The sequence below is a fragment of the Poecilia formosa genome, unplaced genomic scaffold, assembly GCF_000485575.1.
Source record: "Poecilia formosa unplaced genomic scaffold, Poecilia_formosa-5.1.2 Scaffold49, whole genome shotgun sequence".
NCBI classification, from domain to species: domain Eukaryota; kingdom Metazoa; phylum Chordata; class Actinopteri; order Cyprinodontiformes; family Poeciliidae; genus Poecilia; species Poecilia formosa.
Window position 1 is genome coordinate 713,507 of NW_006799988.1, and position 14,274 is coordinate 727,780.

The 14,274-nt window shown below is 39.6% G+C and overlaps 2 protein-coding genes across 2 annotated transcripts in view; one reads left to right on the top strand and one right to left on the bottom strand.

The window, feature by feature from the left end:
• Positions 1-11,751, top strand: part of astn1 (astrotactin 1) — a 351,757-nt gene extending 340,006 nt beyond the window's left edge. Inside the window, exon 24 of the mRNA XM_007552505.2 lies at positions 8,805-11,751. Coding sequence (XP_007552567.1) covers positions 8,805-9,042 — 238 coding nt within the window. The 3' untranslated portion in view covers positions 9,043-11,751. The remainder of the gene's footprint in view (positions 1-8,804) is intronic.
• Positions 11,752-12,695: 944 nt separating this feature from the next.
• The window catches only part of pappa2 (pappalysin 2), a 67,811-nt gene continuing 66,232 nt past the window's right edge, over positions 12,696-14,274 (bottom strand). The window contains exon 27 of the mRNA XM_007552506.2: positions 12,696-13,715. Within this exon, the coding sequence (XP_007552568.1) occupies positions 13,620-13,715 (96 nt within the window). The 3' untranslated portion in view covers positions 12,696-13,619. The remainder of the gene's footprint in view (positions 13,716-14,274) is intronic.

Below are 14,274 nucleotides of genomic sequence, written 5' to 3' on the forward strand. Positions count from 1 at the left end.
TTTTTTTTTTTTTTTTCAAAATCAAGAACAAGATCCAAACAGAACAAAAACAGAGGTAATCCTATCTGAACCGAAGCATTTCCCTTTCATTTTTCAGAGCAAACTGTAATTCGTTCCAGCGTTATTACAAACATACCCCACCGACCGGTCAGATCTCCATTACATCAACTCGTTCAAAGCCGTGCTTGCGTCCGATTCTTTGTTTTGATCCTCGACGCTGTGCAGATGTCTCTGCGTCTTCATGACCGCTGTCTTGTGCAAATTGACGTTTAAGGAGGAAGCTCTGTCAAACGGGCTGGAAAAACAGATTCTGTGACGTCACCGTTTTTTTTGTTTTTTTGTTGTTTTTTTATTCTGTACCGAAGCGGCATCCAGGCAGGACGAGCCTCACAAAGCACAAACAAACACTGCGAACGTGAAAAGCGCAGCGTTGTGCTTCCTAAACAGAGTCATGTGTTGGACATAAAAATCCACTAATAAACAGACTTTGGCAGGTGAATCTGATTAGCGAAAGCTCCCCTAATTCTTTGTTTCTCTCTGCTTCTGTGGGTTCCCTCACTCCAAAATGAAAGCTTGTTTTTTTAATAGGAACCATGTTGGAAAAGGTTAATGTGGCAGAGGGAGTTTCCTCTGAAGTGTTCCATTAAAATGCACTTAGATTAACAACCCCACAATTTGGTTAAAGGGAGCTGTGATTAATGTTAATACAAGCACCCCGGAGGAGTGCATTCAAGGTAAGGCCTGACAACAAACTAAGGAAGCATAAACATGTTTCAGCTCAGCCAAGTCATCAAATGTGCATTAGACTTTCCCTATTCGCTGGGAGAAATGACTTAATGCTACACATGGTTATTTTTTAACAAGCAGGCAGGCCAGATGAGAGGTTAATAGCCTCACAGTTTCACTGCGTACAAGCACCCCATGGTGTCAGTCTCTTAATGACTCTGACATTATTTCACTGCTGTGAAAAACAAATGCAGCAGATAAATGTTTGGACTCGAGTCAGGACCAGAATACTGCCAAAAGCATTTTTAGCAAATTTATTAGTCATGCAATGTTTCTGGCTTCTAAAGCATCCGCAACTGATGCGCGCCCTGTTCTGAAAAAAAAAGAAAGAAATCCTGAGATCAGCTTGAACTCTGGAAGTGTAGCTATGCGAATTCAATTCAGACGTTCAAATAAAAAAAAACAACACTTTATTAATCCCATATTAAACTCGTGTTGTCCAAGCCTCTTCAAAGAGTTATTGCAGATGGCTGTGGAAGGATCTCCTTTAGTGGTCTGTATTACAGCGGTTCCGCAAAAAGCCTCTGATCTGACACTCTGACACTCAGGGTTGTCCATCATTTTCTTGATTTTTATGAAGGTTCCTTCTTTGCACACTGATCTCCTGTGGCTCCACAGCAGAATCAGCCTTCTTTAATAGGATGTTTAGCCGTTTTGTGCCCTTGGCTCTGATGCTGCTACCCGAACAGATGATGGCGGAAGAGGTTAAACTCGCCACGACGAGGTTATAAAAGATCTGCAACATCTTGCTGCAAACATCACAGGACCTACATTCCTAAATTAGCAACATTTAGCCTCGTACAATACGAAACACACACCAATTTCCTAACTGTATATATATATATATATCATTATATACTCTACTACCCCACCACATCCTGCAGATCTGACCTATCTGGAAACAGAAGTTTATCTGATTTCCAAAAGTTTTTTTTTTTTTTTTTTGTTTTTTTTTCTTTCCTAACATATATATATATATATATATATATCATTATATACTCTACTACCCCACCACATCCTGCAGATCTGACCTATCTGGAAACAGAAGTTTATCTGATTTCCAAATTTCTTTCTTTTTTTTTTTTTGTCGTAAGATCTAAAAATCTGTTTATTTCCTTTAGTTTGGTTAGAAAAAAAATGTGCGTGGAAAATAAAATATACAGTGGAAATGAAAGGTGCAGATTTGTTAGAAATATCACCGAGGCAGTTAGCATCTTATTTTATCTTATCTTACGCTTGTTTACAGCAATCGCTAAGAGAGGCAAACTGATGTAAATCCTCAGAAATTCTTTCGACACCCCATCATCATTTTCCCCAGCGAAGCGCCTTAGTGTTAGCGTGGCAACCATTTTTACCTAGAAAGGATGAGAAGGCTAAGAGAAAATAGCTTCTTTTTTTTTTTCCTCAGCAGACGTAAGATGTTTCCTCTGTAGACGCATTGCTTATTCATTTTTAGATTTTTAAGTCATGTCTGTATACGGGGGAAAGAGGAGAAGATTACTAATAAACTGAAACCTCAAACATCAAGTACGGTTGCCAAGAAGACGGAGAAAAAAAAAACAACTCACGGTTTGACTGCAGACACATAAGGGAGGAGATTGATGACACGCTGGGGTTCCAGTGCTCTGTTATCAGTCATCATAAAAAATAAAAAAATGTAAAAAAAAAAAAAGAAACGCCTTTCAGCATCATAGCTTCGCAAATGCAAACCTCACCACGTATGATAAATTTCAAACAAGTCAGGTGGATTCAGTGAAATAAACAATGTAGCAGCAGGTATTAAAAAATTATATAAAAACACTGAAGATTTTACGAAGGCGTAGAGAAAAAGGACGTTACACGGGTACAAAAGGAGCCACCAGACAGCCGAATTACACAATCTGAGGAGCTTTAATGATCCTTGGATCTTACAATAAGTCCAGAAACTTGCTTAAATATAACTTGAACTACTGCTTGAAAAAATCTGTTTCAACTCCAGCTGACCTCAGGATCTAATTTGACTGCTGTCCATATAAAGGGAGATGAGGCCTGCACACAACTTTGCACTTACAGTAGTTTGTATTTCTTGAAGCCACCCAGCAGTCACAGTACGCCGCACATAACACCCGCTGACCAAAGCAGAGTTGCATACTGGGAGGGAAGAAGGATAAATAGTAAAACTGCCTTCTGTTTTCTTGTCCGAAGTCAGTGGAATAGTTTGCCAAATGAGATTTATAACGTCCTAGTTTCAAAATGTTTGCATATCTGTCAAAAAAAACAAAAAAATTGGCTATTTCTTTAGACACATTTACACTCAATAATGATAGACACGTGAGTAAAGCAATGGTTTTCCTAAGTGCATGCAGGCTTATGGTTCGAGTCCAGTAGGATGTGAATCATGATGTATAGAATGCAAATATTTGTAATTAGTTTTCATCCAAGTTTATCATCATTACATTGAATCTGACATTTAAAAATGTCAAATTTAGTTAATTATTAGTGGATGTTTTTCTAAAGGTCTTCTTCAGCTACTTCTTTTTGCTTAGTTCTTAAATTACAACTTTTCTTTTCTTTCAACCAGCAAATATTTGACGCTCTACAGAGAGAAGCAGGAATGTGACCTCATGCACAAGGGATAAGTTTCATCTTCCAGCGTCCGTTCAAGTGATGTTCGACGAAACCCTAAGTTTCCTGTCAGGAACAATGAGAAGGAAAACAGATTTTGATTCAGCACAGACTGACTCAATGTACATCGCTATAAATAAACTGAGCATTATTTACAAAGGAATAAAAAAAAAAAGTGGGCTGTTTCATTGTTGTTTCAGATATTCAGATATGCCAAAAGAAAAATCAAATCAAATCTCACTGACAAGACCATTTGGCATTTTGTGCAGGGCGATTTTGCTGCTTTTTTTTTTTCCCCCCCAGACAAACATTGCATGATGTTTTTAACCCAAACCATAGCGTCTCTGAAGCTCCTCTGATGGCCAGAGCTTGTCATCGCCAAGGGAGCGTCTATCATTTTACAGTTGGCTGTTGACTTAGAAATACGAGATGTTTTTGGGAGGGCCGAAAGAAAATCCTCAACCCCGGTCACTTCAGCTCAGACCGGGTCCTTGGTTGGACTCTCTGCCCTGGATCAAATTGAAACATACGTGATATTTTATTGCTTATTTTCTTTCTGTTGTTGGTTTACAGTCTCTCTAATCAGCCGAACCTGCGTTAATAATTGTTATGGTTGGAAACGGTTTAAAAAAAATAAATAAAAAATCACAATCACAGCGTACTGTTTGCTTTGCCGTTAGACTTTTTAAAGCCAAGTGAAGGACAGAAACACCCACAGAGTCGATGCGCAAGTGCCTCCTAGCTGTTAGTTCAGCTGTGATTGATTGGTTTCTACGATGCGAAAAGAGTCGACGAGAACGTAGGATTATTTATATGCTCGACTGCCTAATAAAAATATCCCGTCGTTCATATCGAGGCGAACCGTTGAGGTTACCCCACCGTCTGCGTCCGGACAGGAGGTCCAGCGTCCGCGAGACGCGCTCGTCGTCAACTTTACTGGTTACATTTGTCCAGTTGGTTGTTAGCAGAAATGATAAACGAACCGATCTGTTGGCAGCAGCTCATGAGTCTGATGGCTCCTTCCAGAAGATTAATGCAGCGCGTCACGAGGCTGACGTGATCTCCAGCGGGCTTCTTGAACGCGACAATGAGTTCCTTGTACTCCGACGACCTCCGCCGTTATGCAATCGAGCACCTTTAGGATGTGGTGGAATGGGAGATTCGTGTTATGTTTGTGCAGAGAGGACAGATCTCTACTCTGTTATTTTCTGGAGTCAAAATTGCATGAAATTTTAGGCCTGGTTACATTTCTCTTTTTTCTTTTTTTTTTTGAGGTCCGCACTTTATCAGCCACACAAATATTTTCCTCTTCTATACATGTCCAAGGATTTATGATGACAACCGTTGCTATTTTTGAGTGTTTCTTTCTGTGATTTCCTGACAAATGAAAGCAAAATAAACCACAATTTATTTATTTTTTTTCTTCATTTAAAGCAAATAATTATCTCAGTTTCCTCAGACCGCTGAAATCTGTGGTGTAATATTGGGATCATAAAAAGGGAAAATGATATGAAGGACAGTTTCAACGTGGGCTCTTTTGTGCCGGCAGGACGCCATCGTTACCATCACCTTCTTTATCCGCCAGGATATAAAGCACATCTAAAGCTGAAGATGTTATTTCGACGTTATTAACACTTGCAGTTGTTTATTCTGCAAAATCATCTATGAAAGCATAATATAATGTGCAGTGGTTACTTCAAGTGACTCACTGGATCAAATATGAATCGCAGAGTTTGCTCAGTTTGTTAAGGTTGCACATCTTTTTGCAGCGATAACACATTGTGAGGTTTTAATAACTGAAGTGACGACTACACCCAGCAGTCAGTGAGGGAGAGACAGTTGACACGTGGATAGAGCAGCACAGGCATCCCAAGGCGAATAGCTGTTCACACAAATACAGATTAGACTCAGTCACTAGTCATGGTTTTGTGCTGCAAGAGGAAGCTGGAGTACCTGTAGAAACGGCCTCAAAGAAAGTCCCCAGATGAGATCTAAACAGTTTTTTTTTTTTTGTTTTTTTTTAACACTGTTACCCAACACGCCACCATGCAGTCCTCAGCAAAATCCAAAAGTGGGGGGGGGGAAATGAAATTTGCGGGTTATCATGCGAGTGTGAGTTTGACAAGCGGATATTAGCTTGCCACAGTGACTGGCAGACACCGGTTACAAATAAAAACCATCTTTTTTCTCGCTCACTTCTGATGTCTGCTTTTATTCCACAACAGAGTTCAGATCCAGATCCAGCTTTCGTCCAAACCAGAGAATAAGTCACACGTATTGCTGTACGGAGTGATGCAGTTTGAGGTTGTTGGTTTTTTTTTTAGTGCTTAGGCTGCCCACTTTGAACATTAGCAACAAGCGGACACAGTAGTACCAAACGCTCGTTTTGAACTGACGCGACCGCACATCCGTCTGAATGTTTGTGTTCACCGTCTTCCAGCCTCACAGCGGATGGCATCAAAGATTATAATGCCAGGGAGTTTTCATCTCCTTTCAGTTTGCTGTGTGCTAGTATTTGGGACTCTGTTACACCTTTCAGATTCAGAAACACGCTCAGAACCGTGGCTGAGTGACTCCATCCGTGCCCTGCGTCGCCACCGTCGGCTGGCTGAGTAACAGTGGGGAAAAAAGATGAGCTTCGTATCTAAAGAAATCCACCACTGATACCTTTCTACATATCAGAGATTTGTTAAGGCTGCTAAAATGGAGTTCATGTCTTCTCTAGTCTCTGGTAACATTCACCAGCCTCAGGTTCTGTTTAGCTTTTAAAGCTCTAAAGGAAACCGTCACCCCTTCACTGCAATTTTCCTCTCTCGGACCAAACTCGCTTGTTCCTGTTTCCACCAATTCAGGCCTTGCTCTTCGCAAAAGTGTCGCCAGTTTTGACCAGTTTGAGCCAGGGTCCTTTTCTTCCCTCACAGAGGTAGTTAAAAAGCTGCAGCCAACAAGTCGCCCTTTCAGGTTTCGCTCCTGCTCATTTTCTGAAAGATGCCTTCAATAAATCAGCTCTAAAAAAAAATAAGAGGCTTGATTCAGAATATGTTCCATCTTCCCTTTAACATGCTGCAGGTCAAATACAAAAGAGAGAGAACTGTAGATGAACGTCTAAACTTCCGTTTCGGTCAAAGGTTTTAGAGAAGATTTTTTTGGGCAACATGGTGCAACATGTTCTCCAGCAAGAAGAGAAGCACATGTACTAAAAGCAGCCAGGTGGCGTCTTTTAAGTGGCGGCTGCAAAGGGTTGACTGAACTGCCCAGTCAAAGGCCAGAACAAAGTACATTTAAGAATCTGTGCCGTGACTTAAACCGTTCATAGACACGTGATCTGATCTGACCGATGATGTGACATGTAGCAAAGAAGAATGAACAAAAGAAATTTCACACAGCGTGCCGTCCTTCTTTTGTTCTCAGTTGAAATATCTGAATAAACCATGTTCCATTTTCCTTTTTTATAAGTAGTCACAACACACTTACGTTTTGGTGGTAATGTGAGAAAAAGTGAAAAAAAAAAAAAAAAAAAACATAAGCGGAGAGAATGTGTTTTGTTTTCCAAAGCGGTGTAGGCGACTTCATTGCATACCTTCGCATTGCGAGCCGCATGCGTTGCTCAGTAGCTTGATGCGTTGCGCGTCTGGTGGCTCTGGCGCGCCCCGCAGACTTTTGGCTTGACAGAGTGGAAATGTTGCGATGTGGAATTAGCAATTTGGCTGCACAAAACGAAGAAACTGTGCATGGAATGAATGAAATCTCCTCTCGCTGCCATTTCCCGACCTTAGACAAACACCTGACAAGAGTCGGCCACGCGGGCCAAAAAAAGACTGCGTGCGTTGGGTTTAGTGGTTATTTATTGCGCCCGGAGTCTTGTGAGATGTCTTTATGTGAACTCTGTGTATCATGTTACCACAGGAGATGATTTTTCAGCTGGCCTGGTTTGGCCAAACGACAGTTTCAGGCATTTCATAGAGTCCCCTCGGCATTAGAGCCGTTTGGTTTCACACGGCCAGCTCTTCGCTCACCGTTAGGGATTTAAGTGTTTCATCCATTTTTCCACTATTTAGCTGCAGTTATTCCCACTCGGACCCCGAGCCCGCCGGTATGAGCGTAGGGTGGAAGTTGGAAAGTGTCCCCGACCGTACAGCTCGTCCAGTGAGCGGTGTCAGGGAGGGAGCAGCGGTGGACACGCTGGTCTCAGACAGCCATGTCTTTGTAAACCAGCATCAGGGACACAGCATGATGGATGGAGTGTCTTAACGAACCAACGTGAGTTTCAGCCTGGCAGCACATGAAACCAGAAGGGTTTTGGGGGTTTTTTTCATACGTCCCGGTCGCTTACTTGTCTTTACCACCAGCAAAAATTCAGCAATTTGTCTTTTTTTGAAACTGCTGTTATATTTTTAATTCACAATTTGACCATGGTGGTATCTGTTTGTCATATTCAAATTATGGCACCACATCCTGTTGGGACAGTTTGACTTGTTTTTGTCGTTGCCGTTTGGCTCGAAATGGAAAATAAAAATCAGTCTGGTGTTTCCAACGGGTTAGTAACAATGTGTGTGGGGTTACCAGGTTACGCCCAGTAATAGGTCTAATTAAACTCTACTGCTTCATCACAATGCGGTAGAAGCTCATAAAGTTTATTTCAGTAATTTAACTTAAAACGTCAAACTTGCTTATACAGATAAAATCAGGTACTTACATTGTATAAAAAGGTAAATACACTCAAATTTACATTGATTCCATTAGCTGAAGGCCAGTAAAAATAAAAATAAGATTGTTTCCAGATATTTGTTCAATCTCAGAAATTTACATTTCCTTTTATAAACCAGAACTTGAGTTAAATTGAAGCAATTTTTGTCTTTCCACAGGTTTGTAGGTCAACTTGGTTGTTGCCTACAAACCTGTTCAAACTCTGATTACTCATTTTCTACAACACTTTGACTCAGGCCTTTGGAAAAACACTGACTTTGTTGTCCTTAAGCCGCTCTGTAACTAACCTGCGCTTCAGGTCAGCGTTCATTTGGAGAACCCGTTTGCGCTCGAGCCTGAATTTCCTGGCTGCTGTCCAGAGATTTTGCTGGGATGTTTCTCCACAACCTGCGTTAGTCACGATGCCATGTGGAGAGCACACACACAGCAGGATGCCGCCGACCCCGTTTTTCCCAGTTGGGATTGTGTGCTTGGATTTGCGAGCTTTCCTTCCTGTAAATATATCAACGGTTGGTGTAACCGAAAACTTTTCATCAGAGTTTCAAGGGCTGTTTTAAGAAAAAAATGCTTTTGGAACTAAATGGAAAGCTTGTGCTGAACGAAATGATCAAATCATTTACTTCTGAGTACTTTTAGACAGCCGTGCATCGTCTTCATGTATTTAACCATTCGTGCTTTTAAAGCCTCCTTTTTGTTTGCCCCAACAGGAAGGCGGGCCTCATCCTCTCCCAGCTGGACGAGCTCTCTCTGTGGTGTAAGGGCCTCCTGCAGGAACCAAAGATCGGCCTTCGCCGGATGTCCCTCAAGTTCCTGTCCTGCCGCTACACCGACACCAAAGCCTTTGGGCTCAACTGGTCCGAGATGGGCCAGGACGTACACAAGGCCTGTGACGAGCAGACGCTCACCGTCATGTACAACGACTACGGAGAGCCCAAGGAGCTCTAGAGGTTTGAGTTTCCCAAGGATCAGCACCGTTTCCTCACAGTTTCCCAAGAAAACGTAACCAATTTTACATTCGGCTGGCAAGGCGGCTGAGAGTCACGTCTCATTTCTAAGTGCTGCACATTATTTGAAGCATTTCATGCTTGAAATAAAATTCAAGCATGATTTCTAGTCATTTTTCCAACTTTGGTAACCTGCTAAGGAAAGACAAAAGTTTATGTACAACTTGTCTTAAGCAAACTATATTCATGAGTTGGGTCTAAAAAGTTTCATGTTTCAAAGGTAAATCTGCTCAATTTACCCTTAATGATACTCAGAAACAAAGTACTAATTATTAGCACTGCTCTGTAGCATCTCAGCTTTGGGTCAATCTGTAAACTTCTTTATTCTAATGAAGAGTTAAAATTAAAGAAATCTATTTTATATTAAAGGAATAGCAACAGTGGCCTCTACAAGTTTGAACTTGGATAGATCCACACTGTTACATGTGGTTTATATTAAATCCTCTCAAGACAACAGTTTTCATCAATACAATTCTCTAACTTGATCCGAATTAAAGTGTTGCTCTTGGCTAGCACCTACCAAACAATGAGATAAATAATCCCACTTTACATTGTGGCATTTCTCTTATCTGCAAAACAGACAAGTTACTTTTTCTTTGAGCTTGAGAAGCTAATGGAGAGTGTTATGCATATGCATCTTAATAAATTAGGACATCATCAAAATGTTTCTTTATTTCAGTACTTCAATTTGAAAATTGAAACAAATAGATTCGATTTTCATTTTTATGGCCGTAGCTTCCAGCTGATGAAATTCCCAAATTTGTTTGCTTAGCAGATTTGAAAATGACACAAGAGCAGTAAAAAAAAAAACAGTGTTAAAAACGAAATGTAAAAATGTATGACCATACAGTGAATGCATTCAATAGTCGGTCCGGTCGCAGTCTGCCTTCGGCTCTGTTAGCGAAGTCCAGGTTGGCATTGCTTCATCTTCCTGTTGTTGTTAACCTTGTTGTTTTGCTCACTTTTAATCACCATAGTTGTTTTTTTTTTCATCCACTCATTGCTCCAACAATATGTTTGGATGCAGTCCTCTTGCAAATAGCCGGCTTCTTGCTGGGTTATTTTCAATAGTTTTCCCTATTATCATGTAAGACATAATATTAAAAATTTTTTAAATGAAATAATAGTTCGATTTTCCCATCTTCTGATTTCATTCGTTTTAAAGCCGCAGCATGTAACTTTTATGGAGACTATGCTTTGTATATGTTTGTTGAAACTGTCACTATGCTGTGACAGTATAAGATGTAATCTGTGGTTGCGCCGCCATCTGCAGAAAAGACCAATCAGAGGCAGGAGGAGGAGGGTCTTAGCGCTGTCAATCACCCTCATGTACAGCTATTGTAAAAGTTACATATTTTAGCTTCAAGCTATGAAACTAATCAAAATTATTGGAAATAATTTATATTAGTGCAATAGGTGCATAATTAGGCATTTTAATGACGCCTTAATCCACTGATGCTGTCCTGAATTGTCGCTGGGCAGAATTTTCTCTCTTTGGTGGGCCTCTGTATTGAACTATGCTGGTAGAAAGGTAAGCAAAGTACATGGAAGAATTGTGGAGCTGTTTTAGAGATTTAAAAAAAAAAGGTTTACACTGTACATAACATTATCATGAAGTTTTAGCAACGACATATATATATAACCTGAATGTAGTGTTGATACTTACTTATTTACCGTTGTAAACTATTTGTTTGAAATAACTCAAACTCAAGCCGCGTTGACTTACTTCAGTAATAACATTTAAAAAAAATTCAAACAGTATTTTCTTAATCTTTTTAATGTTCAAACAACATCAGTTTTAACCAGCAGTAAATCGACACTAAAGCTGCAAAACAGCTGTGTCTTAATATTTAAAACATTTGTTTGTTTGTCATTTAAATGTAATGATTTGGTCTGGAAAACATCTCATTTTGTGCTGGAAACAATTTTCTTTAACTTCGTGTATAATTTTAATAACACGTCTGACGGCCATGTCGATGATTGATGTCAGAATTTTTTTTTTCTTTTTAACAAATCTAAAGTGTGAATACTAAAATAAACGCCTGTAGATTTTTGTATAGATAGTAATACATAATTACATCACGAGTTAATCTTTTACTCCTGTATATACGATATACTCCTTGTGATATTTTACTGCATTGATGTGTGCTTTAGTCGATATCTTAACAAACCTGCATATAAGTTGTGTATTGTAGTTTTTGCAAGATTAATGCACTGATTTTGTCCCTGTGAGTGATATGATTGTAATTTGGGAACATCGACTTTTGGAGCAGGTTGGGGGTGAAATTAAGGACCATTAAAAAAAAAAAAAAAAAAAACGAAATCCGTTTTTATCTTTGAAAATGTTTCTGATCTGCATGAAATCATGTTTATCATATGTGTCAAATAAACTACTGAGTTTTCATGTTGATCTTTGCTACTTTAAGCAACGGAGGCTACGAAACACTTACCAATGAAGTTTTTCACGGCACTAATGGTTTGTCTGTCAAATCTTTAATTTGTGCTCCACAGATGTTCCTGCTCCTATTTTACTGTCAGCTTTCTGTGACAGCATTGAGACTGGTGTTGCTAATTGTTGTTGCAGTTCTGACCTCAGTGCTCAGACTGCTGCCCAAATGTTTCATTGAAATAAAATAATCCTTGAAAAATGTGTACGATTTGTGTGCGTCATGTGTATAGCTATCCAGGTTCTGAAAGTTCATTGTTGCCAGACTTTTGTACATTTAATGTAAAATTTGATTGGGTTCTACAAAGCATTTTTATGATGCATTACTCCCTCCCCAATTTGCAATGCAGAGATTTTAGACAGTGGTTGGGTTCGCAGCGAAAATCCCAAAAACTATGATGACTTCCTACTTTAATAGTTTACATACCAGATATACCTTAATACGCATTAACATCCCCAGTGGAAACTGTCGTAGCACTAATGGAAAAGCTAACATCAATAGTGATTTTTATTTCTGCTGTCTGGGTTACAGCCAATCAGAGCTCTTGGTCTGGCTGTTTAGCAAACGCCAGCCAATAGCATGTCAGCTTTCCAAATGGCATTTCAAATATGATGATGATAATGATCGCTATTCTCGACCGGCCTCTTTTTTTCTTCCTTGGTTTGCAGTCATTACATTTCCAGATGCTGGATGAAGTGGTGCAGAGTGAGATGTTCAAAGAATGAACACCAGTTCAAAAGGCAGCCCTGCTCTAAGCATCTCCTGTTTGTTGTGTTCCTGTGACTGCATGACGCCGTTTGTTCATTTAATGTGTTGTAACAAACTTCTGAGGCCTTCACATCTCAACTTTTTTTTTATTTTAACAATTTAAGTGGCTTCTGTAAGCAACTGGTGAATTTTATAAAATATATGCAACTATATCTGAGAAAATTAAGCATGTTTTAAACATTTAATTCTACTGGAGTAAAGTACAAGCAAAACAAATGTAAAAAAGTAAAATAATGTAAAGACTCATTCTATGCAGATTAAATTTCTCAGCAGCTCACTTGTGTGCTGTTTGGGTCAGAGGAATGCTATGTAAAGTATTCTTAATCACCTTAACCCCCTTTATAAACAGAGATATCAGTCAAAAAGGACATGATTCAGGTCTGTATAAAGTTGGAATTTATTATATTGAGTACAAAGTACAGTAAAATATCACAATATACTTTAATTGATCCTATGTACTGATGTGTTCCCTCGTATTGGTTGGTGACTTGACACCAGAATCTGTCTGGACATGGATGAAGTCTGTGCTGAGTGAATGGACTGCCTTACACTTGAGTTCATCTCACCTTCACCGTATGTGCAGGTTTGTTTCAGTGGTACTGATAAGAGCATAGAGAAGATAATACATGTGTTTACAGTCAATATCTGAAATTACACAATGTTCATTTAGATTTAAGAGTAACTGTCATAACTGAGCAACTAGACACGCGTCCATGCACTGCCGCTTCGGGAAGCCCAGCTGCATAAGACAGTAGCACAATAACATAACGTGAACAGTGACATAAATATAGCAATGACCTGTTTGACTTATAGGTGGCCTTGTGGGATATACTGGATGATGCAGATATACGATCTATACACGTTAGTCTATACATGTGTTTCTCCAGTAGCCTTCGGCCGTGAGGAGCGGCCCGACTCTAATAGGATCCAGAAACGTAATTGAGCTCATTGATAAATGATTTGATCCAATTATGATGACTTTATTTCTGCAGGAGGGCTGCAGTGTGCTAGGTTCTGATCTCCAAAACAACCTTTTCTAATCTCTTACATCTCAGCTAGGAGCAAGGAAACGTATCATGTCTGGACGTCATTCGATGTAATGACTCATTGGATGCAGCTTAGCAAGAAAATGAAACACAATGGCATTTAGTCACAATCTTTGTATTGAAAAATGTTACACATCTGATTTTTTTTTTTTTTTTTTACTCGTGGTGAATGTGATGCAGTTCGACTTTTGCTTAAGACAACTTCAGCTTCCTTTCATCTCTGCATCTTATTGCATTCCTCCCCCGGTTCCACCTCCTCAGTCCAAGGTTTTTACTTTGCTCTTGTTTTCTTCGGCATCTGGATCACGGCAAGTGCACTCGTCCTCGCTGCAGTCCGCTCCAAACTGGATGACCTGTCGGTAAACAAACAGAATGATCTGCTAATCGAATTCCCAGACCTGCTGCAGAGATTCAGATCTGTAGCTCTTGTTCTCTGGAAAGGTGCGTGCCTCCTTACAGATGTCTTCTGTTTTTGCCTTTTTGTCACACTCAAGCATTTTAGATCAGCAGACAGATTTAAATATCAGACAAAGATGGCCCAACTAAGTCTGAATAGATGTTTTTGAATGATTGCACAAAGGGAAAAATGTAATCCAAACCAATCTTTAGCTCAGCTCAAATTGGGTTATGCAGCAAAACGGATGATGTGAGAAGCAGAGGGCAAGTCCAAATTTCAATACTTATAAAAATTGAAAGCTTTTGTCACTGAAGCATAGGCCATTCATGCTTCAGTGTAGCAGAATTAAAACAATTCTGGAAAGAAAATGTTATAGTGGCACCAGTTATTAGGTTTTACATTGAGTCTTGAACAGATTTTTTTTTCCCATAATAAATAAATTATTTAAAAACTGAAATCTCTTCGGAATGGGGGGGCAAAAACCAGTCAACCAATATTTTCTTAAATTAATTTAA